This window comes from Megalops cyprinoides, chromosome 2, assembly GCF_013368585.1.
Source record: "Megalops cyprinoides isolate fMegCyp1 chromosome 2, fMegCyp1.pri, whole genome shotgun sequence".
Classification (NCBI taxonomy): Eukaryota; Metazoa; Chordata; class Actinopteri; order Elopiformes; family Megalopidae; genus Megalops; species Megalops cyprinoides.
Window position 1 is genome coordinate 45164166 of NC_050584.1, and position 25418 is coordinate 45189583.

General features: G+C 39.6%; 2 protein-coding genes across 3 annotated transcripts; both read left to right on the top strand.

The window, feature by feature from the left end:
• The first annotated feature begins 1911 nt into the window (after positions 1 to 1911).
• si:ch73-60h1.1 (calcium/calmodulin-dependent protein kinase type IV) lies at positions 1912 to 16207 on the top strand. The gene is made up of 11 exons (XM_036522810.1): positions 1912 to 2873; positions 5535 to 5613; positions 5693 to 5755; positions 5976 to 6058; positions 6865 to 6937; positions 10514 to 10604; positions 10810 to 10884; positions 11367 to 11442; positions 12948 to 13074; positions 13443 to 13595; positions 14228 to 16207. The coding sequence occupies exons 1-11, from the start codon at positions 2767 to 2769 to the stop codon at positions 14741 to 14743; spliced, it is 1443 nt and encodes a 480-aa protein (XP_036378703.1). The 5' UTR covers positions 1912 to 2766; the 3' UTR covers positions 14744 to 16207.
• A 558-nt stretch (positions 16208 to 16765) lies between these two features.
• Positions 16766 to 23529, top strand: tspan37 (tetraspanin 37). Of its 2 annotated transcripts, XM_036521830.1 has the most exons (7): positions 16766 to 17209; positions 18583 to 18774; positions 19081 to 19155; positions 19541 to 19639; positions 20215 to 20367; positions 21175 to 21258; positions 21716 to 23529. In XM_036521830.1, the coding sequence occupies exons 1-7, from the start codon at positions 17150 to 17152 to the stop codon at positions 21800 to 21802; spliced, it is 750 nt and encodes a 249-aa protein (XP_036377723.1). In that variant the 5' UTR covers positions 16766 to 17149; the 3' UTR covers positions 21803 to 23529. The 2 variants fall into 2 exon arrangements, with proteins under 2 accessions (XP_036377723.1, XP_036377724.1); XM_036521831.1 differs by lacking the exon at positions 19081 to 19155.
• Positions 23530 to 25418: the final 1889 nt, after the last annotated feature.

A 25418-nucleotide genomic window follows, 5' to 3' on the forward strand; every position in this document is an offset into this window, starting at 1 on the left:
CACAACCAACCAAATTTGCCATACCTCCACAGCCCAGCTTGTGCATTCCCCCCTACACATTCCCACATGGGCCAAACAGCCAGACAATTACAGTGACAGTGACATCACAGTGACAGTCACTCTCTGCATAAGTCGGTCATGATTAATGGTGTCTCTCATCATTACAAAGGCTGAAAAGACTAAAGCTTGAAACTTTGGTAGCCCATGTGTCAGTTAGTTTCAGTTATCCACTCAACATCTCATTGATCCTTTTCAATCTTCTTATCAAACAGGAAGAGGCGTTGCCCATGCTGTAAAAACACAGAGTAGGTAAATCTGGATCTTTTAGATCTATATCTCAATCGCTTAGCAGAGATGCTGATACATTTTTTTTTTCTTAGGATGAAAACATAGCATTGTGAATCCCTTGAATCCCTAATTTTTCATGTGATAAATGTCAATGTTGGGAATTGGATGGCTGAGGAACATTGTACTAACAACGAATTTGCTGATTACACAGCACTGGCCAGCCTGTTATTGACAATTAAGTCTATCGCGGTTGTATCAAAGTAATTTGTAGAAACGTGGCAATGATTCATACCAAATACTAAATACAATGCACTCCCTGCCGCACTTATTAAATGAAAAAGCACAAACGTTCCATATAAAACGTCAGCAGAGCATTATTTTCCAAGCAGCCTTAGACCAAGCCATATATACTTTTCTGTTTGTACTTGGTTGAGTTTATTTTATCGTTATGTGTAATTATTACGTTGGTATTGGCATTTAACTCGAACAGGAAAAACGCTCAGTAAATACGATGTGCAATCCAACGGGAGTCCAGCTGTAATATATAGCTCAAATCTAAAAAGAAAAAATAGATTGCTTGAAAAGTTCAAATACAGTTCACGTCTTCCTGCATTCATCGTCATTGAAGCACTGTGAAAGCATTGTCGTTTTTAAATATGAAACCTCGGCTTACATTAGATTTATAGAGTGACATCAGAGAGTCTCCCATAATATGGACTGTTGAAACTGCTGATTATGTTAAAGCGCAGAGTCTCCCTGATTACATTTTCCCTGATTACAAGAGCAGAAATGAGCGTGGTCCACCCCCCCACTCAGGGTATGGATTTAATACCCCGGCCTGTAGGCTCTAATCCGGAGCGCTTGACTGCGGCCGCATCTGTGCACCTTATTCAGCGCCTAACAACAAGAGGATCTCCGCCTTTCAATATCTGCCATGCCACATCTGGACACGATAGCATGGGCATCCCGAGGACTGGGCTGTATACTAGACAGGCCTTAGTGCGGTGATGAGTGGGAACTATAGGATGCTTTTCCCATATGATCTGTTTATATCCGAGCCATGAACACGCGGTCAAAGCAGTAGCAAAATACATGGTTGTCACTAGTGTAGATGTAAGTGAAACAGTAAGTAAAACTGAGAGTAAAACAATGCCGAAATACATCTTTGTTTTATGTGCTGTTATTGTATTTAGTCCCATCAAAGCCTTGCTAGCTTGTTGTTAAGGGAGCTGTCCGCAGTACTGAAATCTGCTGCACGCAAAAACGAAGTGTTACAGCTACGTATTCAGATTTCACGACAAAGAACTGTATTCATAAAAATGCTGCGATTAATCAACACACTCCATTTTTTACTTTCCCCAGAACTTGAAATTAAGACAAAGGTGTTCACATCTCCTCTCGGGTAGCTCTAAAATTTTACATCCAAGCGGATACAATACATGCTGCGCAGGCGTATGTGGTATACAAGACTACGGACTGCATTAAAGCTTAACATGGTTTTGATGGACTGTTTGGTTTCCAATTGCAACCCGGTTCGCTTTTACACTGAACGTAACGGATTGGCGAAGTCTGTGGAGGGATTACACGCCCCCCCTCCAACGGAGATGGAGGGCGACAGGAGCACATAGAGAGGTAGCGGAGAGTATGTTGGGTGCTGATGGGGATGCTCAAAATCAGGGTACAGTAGTCATAAATCTAGAACAAATTCGTTATTTCATGCTTTACCGTCGTGAGCTGATCTTTAATGGGTGTGACAGTTTCACATCAGGAAGAGATTTTGTCTTCTGCCATTTGTACCATTAATCCTCTTGGAATGCCGAAATGAAGCTGAATAACGCTGTATTTGTTTACGTTGAAGATTAGTGAAACGCTTTGCTGCGTCGCTTTGTTTGCTCAACAATCGACTAAACGTGCACTTCAGTCAAATCGCGGGGTGATTTTGAGAAAGCTGCAGAACAAATACGTAAGCGGAATGGAATTGTTTACTCCTTACGCGGCGCGGCCCTGTGGACGCTGAAGCAACTATCTCAGATGTGAAATTGTGAAAAAGAAAGCGGCGAAGAAGAATTGTTGTGGGGACTAGTAACAAGAGTTCGAAGTCAGTATTAAATCTGTCAATCACATTATGGGTGTCGAGGCTTTAAGAGAATTATTTCTGTAGTTTGTCTGTAGTCGGAGCTGAGCATAGGGTTGGAGGTTTTATTTCAGTAGAGATATGAGGATGGAATAACTTTCAAGACTATTGTCCTGACTGCACTGAGGGGAGAAAAGGGTGTTTTTCCTTAAGATACTCAACATAACGTTATTTACAATGATTTGAAATTCAGGTGGGTTTTGGTGGAGATCTGGACACAAAATAGTGCGTTTCTTGGATTTTTTTTTTATTTGAGTTTCGTTTTACTCGCTCACAAGAGGAAGAAGTGTGCTTTTTTGTTCTGAACAACTAAAAGAACACGGTGTGTTGTACTGCCGGACAACATGCCCACTTCACGCTCCGGCGCCAGCTCAGTGGAATACTGGGTCGATGGATCTCGGCGAGACGTCTCCATAGAGGAGTTCTACACCATGGGCCCGGAATTAGGAAGGTAACGTATGGAACTACCCTTACGTATTTTTTCCTGAGATCTCACTTGATATCACCACAATTTGAATAGGAAACGGGGTTGCAAAATCTGAAAAATTGGACCCCTGTTAACATAACTCACAATATAAGAACACCATTGAGGTGGTCGATCAATTGTCAGTTCTCCTCCGACCAAACGCTGAACACAGGTTTTCCTCCTATCTCTTAAACACCACATAATAGCGGAATGGATCGGGACAGCTACGGCATCCCTTCCACGCTGGGGTTAATGCTGTGCTTTTAACAATATTGCTATATCAGAAAGGAGTTGTGGAAACGCACATTTTCGTTGGCACAATACCCACGTGGGTAGGAAACATGATTGGCTACAAACCACAGCCATCCTTTAATTGATTTCTCTTTTATTTTCAGTCGGTAATTTCTGCGGGAAAGGTAGGCCTGAGTTTGCCTTTGCGGCCAGCGTGTGCATTCTTTACCTGTTATTCATTCGTAACGTTTACTAGGACTAGTTTACAATTCAGATTTTGCTATAGGAATTTGCTACAGGTGACTGGAATGTTACTGATGGCTTTTGCTAGTTTTAGAGAGACATACTGTAGTGGTCTTGCAGAAGCAGGTTATAAATGTGAATTTGTAACCTTCGATTTTGGGAGATCAAGTCAGGAAGTAAAACCTTGACTTTAGCGATACACTAAGACAAATCTGTATGAACTCGCAATTTTTACTCGCGTTTTTCATTGCTGTTCAGTTGAATGTACATTACTCGTTGACGATGAACACGGGGAGAAACCTGCTGATTTGGCCAACCCATTGGAACTGATGCACAAACTCCACTCACTGATGCTTGAGACACTTGAACTGCTGTGGCCAGATAATGGCTTTGAATGAGATTCTGACCCTCATAATGTATATATCATTGAGAGCTGAGAAATGAAGATTGGCATGCTATTTTGAACAGTTTTATGTTTGCATATATGAATTTTTGCATTGGCACATCTAAGCAAAGCAGCCTTCTGCTCCAAAACAACTTGTGGGTGCCTGGTGGGCTATCCTGTGGTAGTTTGGCCCAGAGACCTGGATGTACAGCTCCCTAAAAGACAGGCATCATCTGGGAGGGTGAGATAAGGGTTTCCACCTTCTCTCCCAACCCCATCCCTCCTATCACTGCTATTTACTGTTTACCTCTATGAATATCTGGACAGAGAGATAGTGTCTGCCTGTCCCATGTCTCCAAGTGGACCATTTAAGGAAACAGGATGGAATTTCATCCAAACAGCTTGCCATATGAACATGCCAAAGATGTGGGTCATGCAAACAAAGAATTGACAGAATTGATTTCTCCTGTGTTCCATCGAAACTCGATATTCTGCATCTATTTTGATTTTGCAGCGGTGATGAGCGTTAATCTGTGCATTGCATCAACAGGAAGAGTGTCAGCAAGTTTGACAGCTACTTGAAATAGTTATTCTCTGAAATCGTACATTTAGTTGTTCTGTGTTCCTTCTTCATGCTGGGAATAATAAACCTTTACCACTGATGCCTGCTTATCCATATGTACCTCTTTGCTTTATTCCCAGCTGTGAAGGCTGTTGCACAAGGTCCCTCCAGTCACCCCATATAAGGATGGAGAGGGACATTAGAGGATGTGTTGTGGAAGAAGCGTCCTGGTTACTTAGGAGACGCAAAGCTGTAAGGGTCCAAAGGAGAGGACTGGGGGAGGATTGAATTAGCAGGACAGCTGGAGAGACAGCAATTAATTAAAAACCGGAACTGGCCAAATGTTGGGCGCTTCTTCGGGGATATGGTGTAGAGGACGTGGGAGAACAGGTGGCGCTTATTACTGATGTGACTACTCTCACTGACTGCTATGTGGTTGAGAGCTGCTTCATCAAACACAGAGAGTATAATCTACCTGGTTCTGTTGATTTGTGTTATCTGCTGCTTGTGCCTGAGCAATTCTGAGATAAAAAGCTCATCATGAAAAGAACTCTGGTGTGAAGATTAGCCTGTGTTTTGGTATGCACGGCTTGAGGGTGACTTCTTTTTGTCAGGTTTTTGAGATCATTAACCTAGGAGCCAAATAAAGCTGACTTATATGGGTCAGTGAGAACCAATGTAGAAGCAGAGAATGTGCTCAATCTGTGGAGCGAATGAGAGTCAATGAAGCAGAAATAGCATAAGCTGGGAGCTTTGAGCTGTCCAGGGCAGCACACATCTTCACTCTCTCCTCTCTCCTCGGATAGGCTCAAATAATGAAAATATACATCTGGCTGCAGCATTATCCATAAAGGAGATTTGCAGACCTGACATTGTCCTAGCACTTGTCAAGGCCACATGATGCTGTCCACTGCACTGTCCATGTCTTAAAAAATGCTGGGAAAAGGGATAGCTTTTCAGAGTGAAAGACAATGAGGTCAGGAGATGGTTAGATAATTATTAGGGCACACCTCCTTCCCTCACCCTAATTAGAGGACATTTCCAACATGTAAATTATGTTTTTTCACAGTGCTGTGTTCTCTCAAACATATTCATAATATAATCTTTATCTGTCTTGTGCATGTTCAAGGCTTTACTTTACTTTTTAAACTGTCTGTTAGACATATGTAGCATGCGATGAATAGTTAAATGGTGCATAAATTGTGTTGCTCTGCTTTCTTCCAAGGGGGGCTACATCGGTGGTGTGCCGCTGTGAGGAGAAACAGACGCAGAAGCCATACGCCGCCAAGGTCTTGAAGAAAACTGTAAGGAGTTCTACCATTTTCCCTGACTTCGTTTCACATGAGTAGCACTCCCGTTGGTTTCACTTTATTTCTGTTTCAGATTGACAAGAAGATAGTGCGGACTGAAATCGGGGTTCTGCTACGGCTCTCCCACCCAAATATCGTAAGATGAGTTTTCTTCTCCAGCTAATTTATTTGTCAGACTACTACTACATGCGCCATCAATTTATACTCTAAAATTCTTCCTATTTAGTGAAGAAATTACAACTTAGAAGAGCCGCAGTCCAATGTATGTTTTTCCGTTGTACCTGTAGCCTTGCGTTACAGCCTGTTAAGTGAGTTGTGGAAGATAGTAAACCTCTTTCCATCTGGCTGGTTCTCAGATCCGACTGAAGGAAATCTTCGAGACGGAGACGGACATTGCACTCATCCTGGAGCTGGTGACTGGAGGGGAACTCTTTGACAGGTTCTACCCCCATAAAAATCCATGACAGTCATGACCCATCATCACAGTTGAAGGTCACTGTGCTTTTATGTTAGAGCAGAGGGGGATCAATCCTGTTTTTCAATTCCAGTTCCATTTCCCATTATTTTATAAAAAATCAATTTATGAAACAGCTCTATTGAGACTCGAGTATAAAAGGGACAGGAAATGAAATTTGCAATGACCCCATCTGTGTTGTTGGGAGACGGATTACAACAAGCTGTTTGAAGCGTGGGCCTGATGTATTTGTGGAGTCGTCATAAATCTGGATCAATACTCTTGGCACTGGGTGATGGAGTGGCCAAAGCTTCTCTGATTTGCACTCTACCTGAACACTTACTTACTGTGCCTCATTTGCAGGATCACTCCAGAGCCACTCAAGACCCTAATCACAATCTAAGAGTTACAGAAATTTTTAAATTTGATTGATGTGATTTGATTTGATTTTACTGACTTGATTGAATTTTAAAAAATCTGATCAAGGCTACAAATATCCATTTTTTACCAGTCCTTTTTAATTGAGATTTCACTTACTTGCGTGGTGACTCTCTTGTATCAATTCGCTTCTTGTAAGTTGCTCTGGATAAGAGTGTCTGCCAATTGAATACATGTAAATTTAAATTCCTGTGCAATTTCCTGGCACACCCTGAATGTAAATGTCAGAGTAAACATCCTGATTTATCCCTCGATAACATGCTGTAGTGAAAAAATTGAAAAATGTGACATTGTGGATTTCAGTAGTGTGTTGATGCTGTGGTCCATGTAAACAGTGTCCTCTCTGTTCGTAGGATTGTGGAGAGAGGGTACTACAGTGAGAGGGATGCCGCCCATGTTATCAAGCAGATCCTGGAGGCAGTGGCGGTAAGACGGGGAGCGGGCGGTTTTCTCATGGGCTACTAGATCAATATCATCGACTGTTCTGCAAACAACCATCTCGCGTTACATTTCCGACTGTGTATGCCATACCTGCTTTCTCACATAACAGGCCATTTTGCATGTCTGTATCCTACAACGGAAATTCTATATGCTGAACATCGGAAACAGCAAATTATGCAAAAAATCTCTTGTGGATTGCATGGTGTAAAGTTTCATGTGCCTCAGTGGGTGGGTGTGTGCGTATTTTTCAAGGTGAATGACACTGAGCATTGAGACTTTTGAGCAGGGATGGGGGAAGTATAAAATTAGAGCATGAATGAGGACAAGATTATGTACCAGGAACACCGTTTTAAGGTTTAGATGAAAGCGGTTGCATAGAGGAGTGGCACTTTTGTATGCAAATACAATTACGTTGTGATGCCAGCCTCCAGGGACAGGGTGGTGTGTGTGTGTGTGTGTGTGTGTGTGTGTGTGTGTGTGTGTGTGTGTGTGTGTCAGTTTTTCATCCAGGCAGATGTGTGTGGAGAGCTGCAAATGTGAAATAATCTTCTCGGAAAGCCATTGCAATTTTTCCCTGTTTTAATCTTCTGTCTAAGAGCGCCAGCAGGGATGTGGGTGAGGCTGTTACATAATGACGCTGCGGAGTGTGTGCCTGCCTGCAACAGTGAACCTCTGCAGCGCAGGCCACATGTGTTTCTGTTTCTAATGCATGCTTAACACAGCGCGTGTGGGATACATTTAATCCATGCATGGAAGAACATTTTAATCTGTAGAAAGAGAGAGAGAGAGAGCATATATGCATGTAGGGGGAGATTCATTTGTCTCTGAGAATCTCCTCTCTAAACCCTTTCCCTCAAGTCCTCCCTCAGTACATATAATGGCTCCAAACATACAAGCTGAAACTCTAAGCTCCTAGCAATCTGAAGTAATCACATGCATTACTACTGTGATGTTTGTTCACAAACAAGTATTGAATGTGATGATACATTAAATGACTTTGATCTGCATAGTTGCTGAACTTCCACACAGCATGCCTGTACAAGTCCCATTATGCCCTAACACAACATTATCCAGACGGGTACGTACTCAGAGAAATTAGAATTCTGTGGCTCATGACCAACAATGATGTAACACTGAGACTGTGGTTTTTGTACTCACTACAGGTATGAGTATTTGTAAACACTGTGGACATGGTCTGATGAATATGGTTGGAATTGTGTTTTTATTTTTATTTAAAAAGTTTAAAGTTTGTTTTTTGCATGGGTGAAATCCAAAGGAATACAGAAGTGCCAGTCAGTACTGGACAAATGTTAGCTCGCTAGCTAACAGTATAGTTACTTTGCTCCAAATATTACTAATGCTTTTTGTCATGTGGACTGTGTGGAGACACCATCTAATATACATTTACCCCAGGGAGCACATGTTGGAAAAATAATTCAGAAAATATTACTAGAAAACTCTTGTTATCTGCATACTGTAATGAAAGAGTCAGAAGACCCAAGCTCTGGTACTTTAATAAAGCAGTCCAACAAATCCAAATCAGAATCCAGAGTCAAAAGCCAGAGTCAAAACAGCATGCAGAGCAAAACAGGGGTCCGACTAAACAATCCAAAGCGTAAGACAAAGAACAGGGTCAAAAAAAGACAGGCAAACAGGTCAAAAAAACAGGAACAAAGTAACACGTAGAAACACCGATGAACCCATTCAGTAGAGCAAGCTCAATACCCCACAAGGAGGTACCTGAAACTGCAGTCCTTAAATACCCCAGTGGTGATTAGGTGAATTTGCTGCAGGTGTGGTTAAAACTTAGGTGAAGTGTGGGCGTGGCTGAACAGGGAGTTGGCTGGGGGCAGGTCTGACACATACGTTGTCATTTCATTCATTCTTCTGTTTGTAATTATTGATTATTGATTATTTAACGCTATTTAACGCTATTTGCCTTTTTAAATCTACATTAACACCCATTACGTACATGCAAGTTGGTATAATGTTGATATCAGTGCTTTGAGTGGCAGACCACTTTTTACAAATGTGTATGGTTGGACATAGAATATATAATTTGTACTTGTGAATAACTTTGGAAACCAGATTTTGGAACCAAAACCAAAACCATGTATAAACGTTGTTGTATATACAGTATGTTGTTCAGCAAATACATATAAAAGATATTAATACAAAGCAGAAGTATATTTGCAACATACAAAACAACTATAATTTACATATTCTCAGTACATAGATTGAGCTAAAAAAAAAAACATTTTCTATTAAAAATAATCTCAGTATATTTTTGTATAGGTTTTGAAGTGAGACTTTTTCTTCTGTGTGTGGTAGAAACGGAGTTGAACAAAATGTTGACACTGATATTCTTTTCCCCTTTGTTTCGCCACCCAGTATTGAGAGTCTTCTTTTTGTTGTATTGAAAAAGCCATTACAGCCTAGTACATTAGCACGCAAAACTAATTAACACAGCCTGACACAGTATCATTTAGGAGATTCAGTGACTGGTGAGCCTGTCCTGATTGGTTGAAGCGCGGGAATTCTTAAGAGAGATTGGCTCAAAAGGTCCAAATCAGGCCCGTCAATAGTCACCAGGCAGGCAGTGAATATTTTTCCATTAGTGCTTAACAGCAGTTAAGTCAGGCACTTAGCTGATGGAAGCTAATGGAGGAGCTGAGCCAATCTTAACCACAGGCTCTCTCAGGAAGTCTCTGCTAATTTGTTGTACTGAAATGAAACACTGCCCTGGAAGAGCATGCTAATGGAGAGGGCTTCAATGCCTGTCTGAGAGCGGCCCAGCAGGGCCCAGCAGGGGCTGCTGTACAAACACAGCAAATATTGTGACTGCTGTCTTGGGTTTCACAGAGAGGCAGTGGCTGCCCAACTGGCTGCACTGGCTGAGGTAGAGCGATGAGATCCGGGTGAGTTCCACTGCCCAGCGTAATGCTGCCAAACTGGTGTGTTAATCACTTCTGAGCTGCTGTGTGCTGTTAATCGGTGTGTCAGACTGCTGGGTGACAGTGCATTCACTCGGTCAGTTTTCACACACTTGTGCAGAAGCAGACACAAAAAAAATAACTGAATGAAATAAAAACAACAAACATCATCCACCAATGCAAGAATTCAGAATAATGGGAAAGGATTCTCAGTGCTATGAAATAACCTATAAGCTGTAGAAAAGGCCCATCTGTTGTATCTATTTTGAGTGAGGGCAGGCATTTAAAGTTACAGTTAATCCTGCTTGGCAATGCGCTGATTTAGCCAAATCACACAGGGACCACTGATACTCTTTTATCTGTATCACATTTTAGAGTTTTATGGTTCTGTTTTTGCTGCAACTATCGGACATCAAGACCTCTTCAAACGTGATCTCCACATGAGCATGGCACTGACACAGATTCCACCAGTATGACATTATAAATCACAACGTGTGGCTTACTGGGGAATTGTTAGTCCTCAGAGGGCACAGAATTGCAAACTTACCCAGGTTGTGGGGTGTCTGTGACAGACCCTTGATGTATGACTGTATCTCTAATGGTGTCTGTCTTTGTGTGTGTGTTGCAGTATTTACATGAAAATGGGGTGGTGCACCGGGATCTCAAACCAGAGAACTTACTCTATGCTGACCTATCGCTCGACGCCCCCCTGAAGATAGGTAACTACTTTTCTTTCTTATTGGTATAATTGAATACAGAATGCTTGCACGGTATGGGATACCTGCCTATACTGTAAAGGGGAAGTAATGAGTCAATATACACACTGACACAGATTTGGAGCTGATCCGGAGAAGACAATGTCAAAGTCAGAGCTACAGCTAGCCAGAATGGTTCAGTGTATTTAACACCCTTTTGTATTTACAGCGGATTTTGGCCTTTCCAAGATAATAGATGACCAAGTAACAATGAAGACAGTGTGTGGCACCCCTGGATATTGTGGTGAGCTTTTACCTGAGGATCACAGATTACATATATGTGTACATATATATGTGCATGTGAATGAATTTGCATATATATGCATGTGTGTGTGTTTGTGTGTTTGGTATTTCATTCATAGGATAGTTTTATAGCTGTTTGATGTGTCAGTTGTGCAAATCTTAAGGAAAATTTATTTTGAAGTGCATATATATGTCAAAACAAACAATGATGATTTATTGTGTCAGTATTTCTGTATTATTTAACCATGCATAAGTAGGCATCACCCTTTTTCGCTTGCATCTTCAACTAAACCTTTTTTTCCATTGATCTGGCAGGGTACATACTATCTTTCTTCACTATCAGTTGTAAAAACAGATGTTTGTATAATCATGCATTGAAAGTGAGGGAAAGAAGATGTCCTTTAATGCTAAGAAAGACAATGTTTGCTCATACATTTTTCCTATGAAACTGACAGTTGGAAACTTTTTCTGTCACTCCCCCAGCTCCAGAAATTCTCAGAGGCAACGCTTACGGCCCTGAGGTGGACATGTGGTCCGTGGGAGTCATTCTGTACATATTGTGAGTTGGAAAAAAAAACACTTCAAATCACAGCCTGCTCTGAGATATGTTCAGTTGTACATGGCTTGCTGAAGATCTTTCATGTTGCTTTACAATTCACCAAGAGTCCTTTTCCAAATTCCCATTGCCTTCCTTTCAGGGCTGCAACAATAACCGCATCACTGTCATACTGCGATGTTAGGAGGTGTTGAGCCCGTCGCCGCCATTACCGTCATAACAGCTTTTTTTCCCTTATCTGAGGGTGCTGCCATCCTCATGTAGCTTTTGGCTTGGTCTGTGACCTTGTCTACACATATCCGGATATTTCTGAAAACACACTTTTTTCTATCAGTTTTGAAAAGGATCACGTCCACAGTGCACACATTTTTTTTTTAAATCTCTCCACACGAGAACGAGAAAACAATTCTAAAACACCCAGACCTCTGCACTGAGCATACACATAACATTTAGCGCAACAAGCATCTCACGTCATTGTAACCGTCTGGTCGACTGACCAATGAAATCAATTGAGAGGACTGACACTGAGGAGAAGTAGTTTGCAAGTCTGGTGTTGAAAACTAGTGAGCAACTGCAACTGTCAATAAATAATGTTATGGAGGAAAACATTCAATGTATGATAACCACTGTCTATACCCATGTTTATTAATTATAATGCATAACAAAACTCACATAAAATGCTTTTAAATGTGTGTAATAACTATTCCTTTAGTTTTAAGTTAATCAACCTAATGACAACATAAGGAACCATATAACGTAACACACGCACTACATAGTGTAAAAATAAGTTACGTTGAAAGGGTTAATACAGAAATTTCTGCCTCTGTTACATGGCTCCATTTGAAATTGCCAGCACCTGCTGAGCATAAGGAGTTTAAGAAATTAAAAACTGTGAGTAATTTATATAGCCTATTTTAAAATAGACCTAGTGTCCCCAGTTCTGGGAAATTAAATCCTTTACTGGTTATTGCGAACGAGGCATGAACAAGTCTGCGATGGTTGCTATTTGGTGTAACAGTTCATTAGTCAAAATAGGGGGTGGCCTAGTTTTTCTTTTTTTGATAAAATTCAAGCCTGAATTAGCCTATTTACAATAAAACAAAATAAGTGTAGGCTTTAAAAAAACAAGAAACAGCAAAGCCAATAAACAGTTGTCCTGTCTTTGTTGGTTCTTTTTTAGCGATAGTAGCGCTAGTGATAGTGATAGTACCACTATATCACGTTAAGGGACAAGTATCATCAAATGAATGAATAATTAAACATAGGGGGGTTTGGGTGCAGTATTACCGCAAACCGCAAGGTGGCATTCTCCGAATACCGTGGTAAGGAAATTTCTATGCCGCCGCAGCCCTACATTCTTTCAAATTCCTGAGTGATATGTATTTGATCACTGGCATAAATTCAAGTTCAATTCAACCTCAGAAGTAAAGACTTGAAGATTTCATTCAAGTAGATGTGACAGTCAAAAAAATAAACACAGTAGGATATTCTGTTTTCTTTCCCCTCAGGCTCTGTGGGTTTGAACCCTTCTTTGATCCAAGGGGAGACCAGTACATGTACAGCCGTATCCTCAACTGCGACTATGAATTTGTCTCCCCCTGGTGGGACGAAGTTTCCCTCAATGCCAAGGATTTGGTGAGATCTCCCCTTTGTTCTACTTTGACGTAGAAAACTATGAAACTATGAACTATGAAACTACTTTGAAAACTATGACACAATGCAACATTTTCAACGTGGCACAACATTCCTTACCCCGTTGAAATGAGCTGAATATTTCTAACATCTAAATTGCCATTGCAATCCAAAATTTGAACTTTTGTAATGTAATCCCTCTTCAAATGAGATTGTGAAAATGCAGTCATATGAGGCTGAGTGCGTCACTCTTAGCACCAGTGTTCCTTAGCTGCCCCCCCCCTTTCCTTGCCTGTATGATGCAGTCTTAGCGTGCACCAGTGCTTCTTGGTTCTCTGTGTTTACTCTCTCCCTCTCCTCTTTGAGTGCAGGTCAGTAAGCTCATTGTTCAGGACCCTCATAAGCGCCTGACAGTGCAGCAGGCACTGCAGCACCCCTGGGTGCTGGGCAAGGCTGCCCGATTCTCACACATGGACACCACCCAGAGGAAGCTACAGGAGTTCAACGCCCGTCGAAAACTGAAGGTCAGCAGAGACTTCTGCCGGCATTTGTGGTTATGGGGTGAATTCATTGATGTCAAATAAGGAATGGGGTGGAGTGAAATGCAATGCAATAAATGAAAAAAAGTGAATTTTCTAAATGTCACATTCTTTAAAAATGATATCTTCTGGATACACTATTATTACAAAGCCCTTTTAAACTAACTCTGTCAAATATCGAGATGATTGCTTTGGATTCACATTGACATCCAAAATTACACTCATGTATTTTGTCGTTAGTTTCTTTAACATGATTATTGTTTTGTGCTGGATTGGTCAATACTCTGTCATCCAAAGAGCACCTGGACCAACCTGAGTTACTTAATGTAAACATTTAATGGTTGAATACAGTTACAGTTTTGAGGAGACTGAGGATGTATTCATACAGCAAACCAAGAAGACATTGAAACAATGTATATTTTCCACATAAATTTCTTAAATGAAAATAATTTAAAATTCAGTGTAATCAGTCAAATCTATGTCGTCCACTCTTAAAGCTAACCAAATTGTATGTTGTTAGATATGACACCCCAAAATTTATGTAGCAAGGCAATTAAAAAGCAAGGGTACATAAAATGTGCGCATTTTTGTGACCAATATCTTGTCTCCTGTTGCAGGCTGCTATGAAGGCAGTTGTGGCGACTAGTCGCATGCATGAGGGCTCACGGCGGCGCACGGACAGCTGTGAGGGGACTGGGTGTGACAAGACCTCTCGGCAGAGCAGCATGCAGAAGGAACCTTCCCAAGATTCCCAGAGTCAGCCAAGGCACACTAAGAACACTCCAGAGCTCACTGAGGAAGAGCTCCCCCAGAGCCAGGCCACCTCCAGCCCTCACGCCCTGCCTCCTCACAGCTCCAAACAGCCTTCCACCCCGCCTCGCCTACCGGAGAACGCTGCTAGCCCCATGCCCATCCGGCCACCCCTAAAACCTGAGGGCCTGAAACAATCCTCAGTAATCCCCAAAACTGCTGTTGTCCGACCCCGAACGCCCAGGAAGACTTGCTCTGTGGTAGATCCCTCTGACAAAAGCGAGCCCTCGCCCGTCCTCACCTCTCCACCAAGCCCCAAAAGTCTGAGTAATGGCTTTGTTGTGGGGGTGGAGTCCAGCAGTAAGACAGCCCAGTGCCAGTGAGAGCTGAGCACCAAAGACTTCCTCCCTTTGGTGCCAAGGGCTAAAACATGAGTGTGGCGCTCAGCTAAGACTGTGCTAAGAAGGATTATATGGAAGAGGGAAAAACAGACAGATTGGGTGGGTCAGCTGCTTTCCCCAATTTTTGTTTTATGGGGGCACAAAGAATATTTCAGACCTTTCTTTTTCTTCTTAGTGTAAGACAGATTCCAGCCAAACATTAAAAGCTGTCGGTGACATTTTTGAAGCTCCATTTTAAAACTGTTGACAAGTGTTTGACTTCTTGACTCTGCTACCAACTCATCAGGTTTCCATTTCTCAGCAGTTTTCCTCACCATTGCATCTCAGTCTGCTAACAATGGAGAGAATGGAGAGATCCTCTTGAGATGAGACTTGCTTCGTACTTTCTTGGAAAACCATAAGAATAGACTATTTGAGCTGTTCTTTTTTCGTTTATCTTTCATGCATCTTTCCACTATTAAATATTGGACCTAACTGACGTTATATGCAAATACATGCATACCTACTGTAAATATTTTCCTTTTCATGTTTTAAAGCTTTCAGATAGTATGTGTATTGGGTACTGTATTTGTGAGCTTATCAATATTGTAAAGGTGCACATGTACATTTGTTTTGGCAACAGCTGTTAAGAAAACCTTGCATTTATACTGTAAATATTTAATTCTGTACTTTCCCAAGAGCTGTCATCTGTAACTCTTTATACCCCCTGCATTCCCTTTTTTATTGGTTGAAGATAGTTACTGAGTGATTTGTCCACTAAGACACTTTTATGCTTATGTGCCGCAATTCTGGGACTGTCAGTGGTTGTGCATCATGCTCATGATAAGCTCATATTTTTTCAGAGGAGATATCAGTTGTCCATGTACATTGAATTCAGGACTTTCCCGCACTCTTCACAACCACACTGTCTACCTCTTGGCTGCATTGGGGCTTCCAACTGTGGACAGCAGATTCTGTAAGAATAAAGATAACTCTCAAGCATGATCCAACCTTTCTGCACCCACCCTTAAAAGAACCGTAAATAATTAGTTGTATGGTTTGTAATATCGTTTTTTATCTCACTACCCCTTCGCTTCTGATGTCAAAGGGCTGTTCTCTGTGGACCTCAAATTATTGTTAAAATTAAAAATGATTATCTTTTCAGTACAAAGCAATTGCATCTGTACATTGAAGCACTAGATATTAGAGCAGGATGACATACACTCTTTTGAACATATAATTACTAAACAAGATAGCCTTGTGAGAAAGGTTAGTGAATTGATGACAATGGCGCTAGAAAGAAAACACGACTGCACACATGGCAGTTAGTATATACACGTACAAAATGTAACATGTATAGAAATGCTCAGCAAATATTCACCATTGCTTATAATATGTTTAAGACAAACATGGCAATGTAGATGTTTTTTTTCTTTCAGTGTTCCATGTTTTAATTAATAAATCTAATTATAGACACATTATTGCAGTCCAGTGTATTTTTTGGGGGTAAGTGGGGTGGGGGTCAGCAAAAAGGACGTTTTCAATGTCCTTTTACTTTCTTGGGTAAAGGGCATAAAATAGATGTTCATGGACCCTTCAATAAGCCCATGTTATATTTCTTAAATTCAGGATGTGAACTGATCAGATGAGTAATTACCTCCTCACAACATGAAATCAAGTTGTGGTTTACCTGTAAAAGGCTACAGGGACGACAATAACATGAAATATTAGTATGCTATAAATTAGGCTATAACATTTATAGCCATCAAATTATATCATTAAAGCCTATATACAACATACAATTGATGGTTCCCCTGACAGAACATTTTCAGAGGCTTAATGCTAATTGTAACTTCCCATCTGAGCAACAATCTTGAAAAGCCCTGTTTAGTTAAATGCGCCCTTTCTTTGGATAGATGCAGCTAAATTCAATCAGGAAAGAACAACCTTACCTCTCAGCTAGAGTCAGCGTCAACAGCCCTATCAAAACGTACTTCCGCGTTCATTCATGCCGCGTCTGTTTAGAGCTCAGAGGCAACAGCAAGCCACCTAACGATAGCTAGGGTACTTTATTTCCGTATATTAGAGCAACTAATTTTCATGGACAGGTCTAAATTACAATTGTAGCAGTAGATTTGTAGTAAAACGTAATTATGTTATCAGTTTAGTGTAAATGTTGCTTCAGACTGGATGTCATCGCTTCGATGCTATTTTGCACTTGCTTGTTAAAAAAGCGTTTCGAGTAGACTATAGGAAGCTACCGAAATGACGTTAGGTTACATTAAAAATTAGGCTAAATATAGATAACTCTCATGTAAAGTTTAGAAGCACGGTACAACAACAATTAACAAACGCTTTTAATATCCGTGATCTTTACTGGAAGGAACTAACTGTTCAAGTGTTTGCGTCATGAGCGAAAGAAGAAGAATTTTTAAAGTTGTTCTTCAAATAACATGTCAATTATTCTGGGTAAGGTATATAATCATTTAATTTTACTGTTCCGGTGTTGGTCTTTCATGACGTGAGATGCATAGCGATTATCGTTTGCTTGTTCAGAACATGTCTCGTGATGCGTTGCTTGATAAGGGCTGTTGCGACACCTTTTAAAACTGCAGAATTTATAACATTAGCCTGTATTTCTGTTAGGCCTACGTCTATGCAATTTTATGTGTTTGTTACTTGTGTTTGTGTGTCTTGCGGAGTGGATTTATGGTATTAAACCCTGGTAATGGAACATTTCACTTCTCAGTAAATGGAGAAATTATTTAAAGATCGTACACTAATGTCTAGCGGTATATGAAAATTGTCGTGAAGTACAACATTAGTTAATAATTAGGGCTATAGCTGCTTATGTGTCCTATAGCTAAGAACCACTGTCATTTGGCTGATTGTGAGCTATTTGTGTTAATCACAGGCATGTTGCTGAATTCATGTGACTTTGAAAAGAATATTGCCCCTGTGTCTTTTGAAGCAGGCTAATCTTTCTTTCCGACGGGAAAATTCCCGACCTTGAGAAATGGCAGTAAGAATAAGCGGTGGTGCTTTAAGGAGCTCTTTTAAATTGAAACTCCCGTAAACTGTACACACATGAAATGAGACAAAAGTGAGAGAGACATGCATGTAATTCGGATGCGCAAGTGAAAGAGACATGCATGTAATTCGGATGTCGTGGAAGTGACGTTACTTCACGTCGAATTATATCCAACCTTAATAATCTGTCAATTAATTTTAATAACATGAATTAGTCCGCACCAAGCATAATAATTATAAGATTTTGCGTATTCTAAAAGACGTTCCATCCTCCAAAACATAGCCTACCTAAATAAAAATTTCGGTTTCAGCTTCACTCTGTTGTTTTAAGAAAATGGAAAAGATTATGGTAATTCTAGGACTTTAAAAAGTATCCATCTAATAAAACAGCTTCTGGACACTATGTAAGCAGCACATTCATAGCTCATCTGAGATGTTTCATCTGCCTTTGCTGTAACAAACAGGAACACGTTACAGGAAATATCGCAATTGTCATACAGCCAACAATTCAAAAGTTCATTTTGTGGTCTTAAAGAAGCTACATATATTGATAATCTGACTTGGCTGATGTTTCACCTCCAAAACTAAATCTATGAGTTACCTTGCTGAAGAGGAAAGGTGCAGAGGGACAGCCAGTGAGTCATTAGTTCTCCATATTCTGATCCATATACAGCACAGTTTTGATTCTCATTGGAGCAGTTTTGTGTAACCGCTTTGCTCATTTTCAGATAGAGCAGTATTGGCATAGTCCTGTCCAAAACATGGGCATCTCCTGTCACTTCACCTCTCATTTTCTCCCGCACTCCTGACAGCTTGCTGGGCTGGTAGTGGGCCTCAGCGGTGTTTACCTCCTGCTGAACTTCAAGCACAGCGGAGTCTTCTTTCGCAACATCTACATCATCCTCCCTGCTATACTGGCCATAGTGAGTGCAGTAGCTCTGCTCAGCAGCGGAGGCATTGGCTGCTGGGTATCTGTCAGAGAGTCCAACTGCCTGCAGGCAACAGTAAGTGTAATTGCAATGAAACAATGCATATGTTATTATATATGTGTTATATATGCACATGACATTATACTTACAATAAAGTGCAGGATGATCAAATACTGCTGAGGACAAAAGAACAGGGCTTCATAGTTATAGAGACCTATTAACAGTAAGTACAGAAATGGAGTAACTTTATATGAAATATTAGTCAGATAAAGGTGAACAATGAAATTCACACAGAGAACGTAAGCAATCCAACAAAGATGTTTTACAGTGATATAGAATTATTATGCTCTCCTAAAGTATTTTTTGCTGTCTCCTTTGCAGTTTGTGTATCTGCTCGTCATTGTATTTTGTCTTGAGGCTACAGCTGCCACACTGGCTTATGTAAACATAGGAAAGGTAAAGTGAAAAAATTGTTTTAGTGAATTGATAATCTGACATAAAGACTAACAACATTTTCAATTACCAGCACTTGGCTATTTGGATTAATTAAGTATAAGGATGAATTACGGACACCATTAAACATCTTTTTTTATGTTATACTGGAGTAGTTTCAGTCATGAATTCAGTTACCATAAAATATGGTATGGTCCTTAATGACATAACAGTGCGAATCAAAATAGATAACAAAATAAATATTAAAGAACAGGAAATAAGCAGCAATGCATAGTGTTTTGTCATATGCTATGACATATGAGAATAATTTCTGTATGTGATATTCCTGAATCAAGTATGGTGTCTGTCTGTGCCCTCCAATTCATGAACATATTGCTATCACTTTTAGGTGGACTCAGAACTTGCACCATTCAGAAATATGTTCCAGAATTACAGTGGAAGAAGTCAGGACCCTGGTACTGATGCTGTGAATTCTGTACAAGAAGAGGTGTGTTTGCCTATCATCAGTATCTGTGTATCATTTACAGGCTTAAATGGTCCCATTTTGAAACCAGTGTTACAGTCTGAACTATTGCTGATACACAATGTGATTTTTGATTATATTTGCAAAGACTAGACCAAAATACAATACAAATAGACAGGTGATTATTTTGTGACCCAAGTGTTTATGCTCCCAAGTGGCTCGGTCAGTTAAAGTGCTTGTTCCAAGCAGAAGCTGTGCCCTATGGCCTGGGCTTGAGCCCAGTTGTGTCATCTGCCGAAAATGACAAGGACCCCACAGCAGCGGAACAATTTAGTATTGTTCAGCTGGGGACAGGAGTTCCCTTGATCAAACTGAGATGAGCCCAATGTAAAATAGGCCATTACAAAATTAGCCAAAAGTTAATGCAATGTTAAAAAAAAAACATAATTGCAAACAAATTGTGTCAGACCAGCTATAAACACCTAAGATTGTGTGGAGATCCTTGGGTGGTTCTGTTCACCGATGATGACATCGAATTGAAATCTGACTCCTAATCCACATCTGTGCTGCTATGGCCACAATTTTGTTTTTGTTTGCAGCTGCAGTGCTGTGGAGTGCATGACTACAGGGACTGGATCACCACTGCATGGTTTAAACAAACTGGAAAAATGCGAGTACCTCAGAGCTGCTGCAACTCCACCTTCCACACCTGCAATGGCACTCTGGACCAGCCACACATGCTGTACTCTGAGGTACACTATTATAATGTTCAAGATTGCAGTGTGCTGCAGGAATGTGCTGCACAAATTTCCAAGTAGCTGGAGATCCATTATTTCATTCATTAATGGACCTCAGTTTCTTCAGCTCTCTTTAAGGACAAATGGATTCTGTTAAGTTTAAAAGAAAATCTCTGCTGGATCATGTTTGTGTGTCCAGAAATGATACTTATTTCCTGATAAGTGTATTACCATTTTGTGTTCCAAATTCCACAGACCATTAAGAAAAATTAAACCGCTAAACAAATCTATTTTTAATTTGTTACTTACTTTACCATTTAGTGGTTATCCAAATGAGTTACACCTTGACAGAAGAGGATTAAACCCTTTTTTTACTCAATCTGAGACCTTTTTCCTTATCAGTGGATTAGTGAATGTACCCTTTATTTCAGATTCCCTGCAACAAGTATTTTTTTATTAGGAGCTTTCAAAGCATGTTCAAGGCGTTTCATCAGTTAAACCAACTTTGATCCTTCAACATTGTTCCTTTTTTCCTCCATTTCAGTATGCATTGTGACTTTGTTCAGTGGGGGGTGGGTGCATTTTTGGGGTTTGTGTTACACTTGCATTGCTGCAAAGAAGCACAGAAATTTAATATTAATGTCTTTTATTATTATATAGAATGTTACATTTTATAATAATTTATATATGGGCTCCTCAGAGAGTATTCCTGTTGTGCTTGTTTAAAGGTGAGGAATAATTCAGTTGTAAATTCGTAATTTGAAGTATGCTTTGACGATACTGAGCCTAGTTCCACTGATTGCTTATGTTTTGCATATGCAGGGATGCCAGGTGAAACTGGAGGGTGCCATGACCTTTATTCTACACCTACTCATTTATTCAACTGCTGTGGTAGCTGTGGTACAGGTAGGCTGAATTGCTAATGGAGGGAGTATGGATGCTCAGGGCTCTGCATTGCTGTCTTCTCTTACCATTGATGCCTGAATTTAGGAAAATATTCCAGAGTATATGAGTCACAGACACTAATTAAAATAGAAATAATTTGAAAAGGAAAAACTGAATTTTTCAGTTTGTCAGTCAAAGGACAAATTACAAAAAAAGGATTTTTATAGAATGGACATATAGTATGCATCTTGTTTGATTGTATTTCTTTCATGGTCGCTTGGCCACAAGTAGGATCAATGCTAAAAGAGCAAGTCCACTTAATTCAATCAAGTTCAAATAGTGTGGAGTGTTTGGCAATTTGTATGTGAGATAGTGGTAATCATGGCAAGCAGAAATATTTGTATGATTATGTGTGATGTATATTGATGTTGATAGTCATGAGGCAGCGGATTCCACTTTCTTTGTTGCTTGGTCCTAGATGGTGGGACTGTTCAGTGTGGCCCAACTGATGAAAGACCAGCCTCTGCAAGAGTATCGAATCCTGGACAGAGACACCATAAATTAGTGAGGCATTCGATCAAATAGGAATGCTGAAATACATTGCCACATTAATCTTGTTTTCTTTCAAGGACTCATGAATTCATCCTTCAGGAATTTTGTAGACATCACTTGTGTGTCCCTAAGCCTTTTGATGCTCTCAACTTAAAGATTTGCTGCAACATATTAAAGATATTTTGCAGCAAAAGAAATAGTTTTCCATTTTTATTAGATCGCGGATGAAGAGATGAATGTGATGTTATGCTTTTCACTCCATTGACTTGGGTAGGTATGTCAAAATTGACTTCAAATTAGAAAACATATTACCTCTTTACAACAGAGAAACAGAAATATGTGCTTGAATTGAAAGGGGAAATGAAACACCAGTAAAAGTGTATTTCATATTAATATGTAATACAAGGTGCATCTGCTTGTGATTTTAATTTTAAAAATATGTTTTGAAGTGGTTATAGCTATCAGACATTAAATTGTGAGTGCTGACCAGGCATGATACTTGCCCTTCATTGCAGCTTTATAATCTCACCTCTCAGGTGGTTTTCTAGCCAGATAGATACCATGAGAGCAGAGCAGAACTTCACACTTTTGCACAGTTACACTTAGCTAGCAATGTTACTAACCAAATGGGAAGAACACATCGGAGTGACAGTACTATCATTGAACAGGTAGATGATGTAATGAGTCTGGAATACTCATTAGATAGCCAGCTAGATGACTATTTAAAATTTACCATGGTGACATCATTTGAATGTAAAGGTGCCATATGTATGTAGTGTTATATACGTGACTAGTTACCTAAATGAATGGCACTGGGTTCTGATAGCCAAGCCAACCTAGACAGTAGGCAACATGACCTTTTACTAGCTAGCTAGGTATACTTACAAATATGTACACACATAAATATACTGAGCAGATGCTTAAGTTTTCTTTGTATATGTTTAATCTTTATTCTTAAAGTGATCACTACATAAGTTACTAAGATACCGCTGTTCATTTCTGTTGAACGTAGCCACTGAACAAGTTAATAATGTCACAGATTGCGTATGCAATAGGTGCACACATATGATCCGCTGGAGAGAATTTCTGAATGGAAATAATGCCAAGGGAATATTCCAAGCAATTACCCAATTTACTGTTGATAACAGCATCCTCTGGTGTATCAGTCCTGTATGTAAAAGTGTTTCATTTCCTCCTTAAATTTACTGCAGCTGTTCAAGGCAAAAGATAAACCGTTGAATGCTAAAACATGCACAACATCAGTTCAAAACAAACCATATACTTTCTACACTAGCATGCTAGCTAACTTACATATCCACCAAGCAAGATATCTGAATTTGTAATAATATATTTCTAAAACTGTTTTTCCAACTTATCCACCTGTCAGCATAAATGTGATCCAGTTAGCACTGCAAATATTTATAGACATGCATGTTAGGCTTGCGACATACCAATGTAGCGCATCTTAAGATGTGTGGGCACAAAATATTTTGCAGTAATCATTCTGTCAGGACATGGCTTTGTGTCTGACTAATGTCTCAGTAAATTGCAGAATTGCTCCCTGTGTCTTACTTCTAAAGTAAAAATTGCTTGGGGGCAAAACTTTCACTGCAGTCAAAAGTTTTATACCAGTCTACACAGTTTTTATGTAATACACAAAAGCACCTAAAAGTGAATGTTATGTATTTCTTTTATAACATAAACAGTTACATCAGTGGTTTATAATTGTGTAATATTGTTGAACTAGAAAATATTAGCGATGGAAACTCAAAGTAATCTTATTTTAATCAATAAAAGCAAAAAAAAATAAAAATAAAAATATAATTAATATTAAAAATGTGTATACATGTCCTGTTTGTTACATTAATGTTGAAGTGTGTAACTATCCTTTTGTCACAGATTTTACAGCATTCCCCTTTATTAGTTTTGTACATAGCCTGTCCTTTGCCCTTGCATTATTTGGTGTGCTTCATGTGTATGCAAGCTTTGTTGATACCATTCACTATCTATATGTAGTCTGTGTCACTAATGAGATGTTATTGATCAAACTGTATTTTAAAATGTGAAGCAATACATTGAAGAGACAATTACTCTAATCCTGGACCCTCCATAATGCAGACTTTTTTGTCAGGATTGAGTCAGCTGATTTCACATTGGGTATTTTTCCTCAGAAGTATCATTTTGTACTTCTGACTGAGAGGGCATTCTGGTATCAAACTGTATCAAAGTCATTTTTCACAGTAGCTGTTGACTGTAAAAATAAACAGTTCTTAGATATTGAAGGGATATCTGACTTGATTTACTTTGTTTTAATAATTAGTAAAATTCTGTTTTGTAGTGTAAATGTATCAGTTCATGTTACATTTTAAGTGATGGAATAATACACATTAAAAAAAAAAAAACAGAAATGCACTACAATAGTCATTGCTGTAGATGATATGAATAATATGATCATATGTATGACCATTCTTAATGTACTTTCTCATCCATTGAATTGTGGTTTGAATTGTTTAAACAAGCTTTTCAGTTAAAGGTTACTTATGTATCCTGCCTGACTGCCAGTGTTAGTGCTATTCAAATGTAAGTATCCCTTGTACAGGGTCTAAGAAGGCTGTTCAATTCATATCTGAGTTCAGATAAAATGTATACTTTAAATTCTTTAAGGCCTGAATCACTGGAACAGGGGCTGAAAATATATCTTTGTGTGTATGTGTGTGTGTGTGAGAGAGAGAGAGAGAGAGAGAGAGAGAAAGAGAGAGAGAGAGATGCTAGCTAACTTACATATCCAGAGAGAGAGTTAATTTTTAGGCTGGCATTAAGTCAAAAAAAACCCTCTAATTTGCCATAAGACAAAACTGTTCTGACATTTACTTCCAGGAGTCTCCTCTTAAAACCCCTCTTAGTCTGATGCTGAAACACTGTATTAAACTGTGTTACTGTAAATCTTTTAATAAAAAGTTAGAACATCTCTACAGCTCTAAGCTTTTTAACTGCTTCTTGTTTATTGATTTTTGAAGTCCACAAACAAAATCTTGAATCTTTTGTAAGTACAGTTGTGCACTTCATATTTTGTCCAGTAGATTATGAATAAAAAAGGTGCATTCTTCTGATTTTTTTAATTCTGCAGTATTATCACATTATCTTAAAAAGGGTATACACACAGTATATTTGTGAATATCCAAAACTAATGCACCAAACAGATAAGCTATCTGAGGCATGAGAATGTGCATTTTCTTAGTCTGCTGTCCATCTTCTCCCAGAAATGATACGGATCCGCCAAAAATAAAGAGAGCTAGCTAGCCAGAAGTAATTTCCGCCAAACATTACTCAAAACCTCGTGCCATCTGATTAATTCATAGATTGTATACGTAATGTTCTCTACCTCCAAGCAACCACTGTTAGTATGTTATTTCACACTGAAGACACCACAGTCACAGGGGCTATGTCGCAGGAAAAACGTTTCAGAAAGAACCCATCCAACGTCACCATTGTCATATTGACAAACAGACAAAATATCCAATCGGATCATTATAATACAAGACGGCGCCTTGTAAAATGGCAGTGGCAATAGTTCCAACCAATAGGAGGTTACCTTACAGGAACGCAATAAGGGCAGCGTCAAATAATAA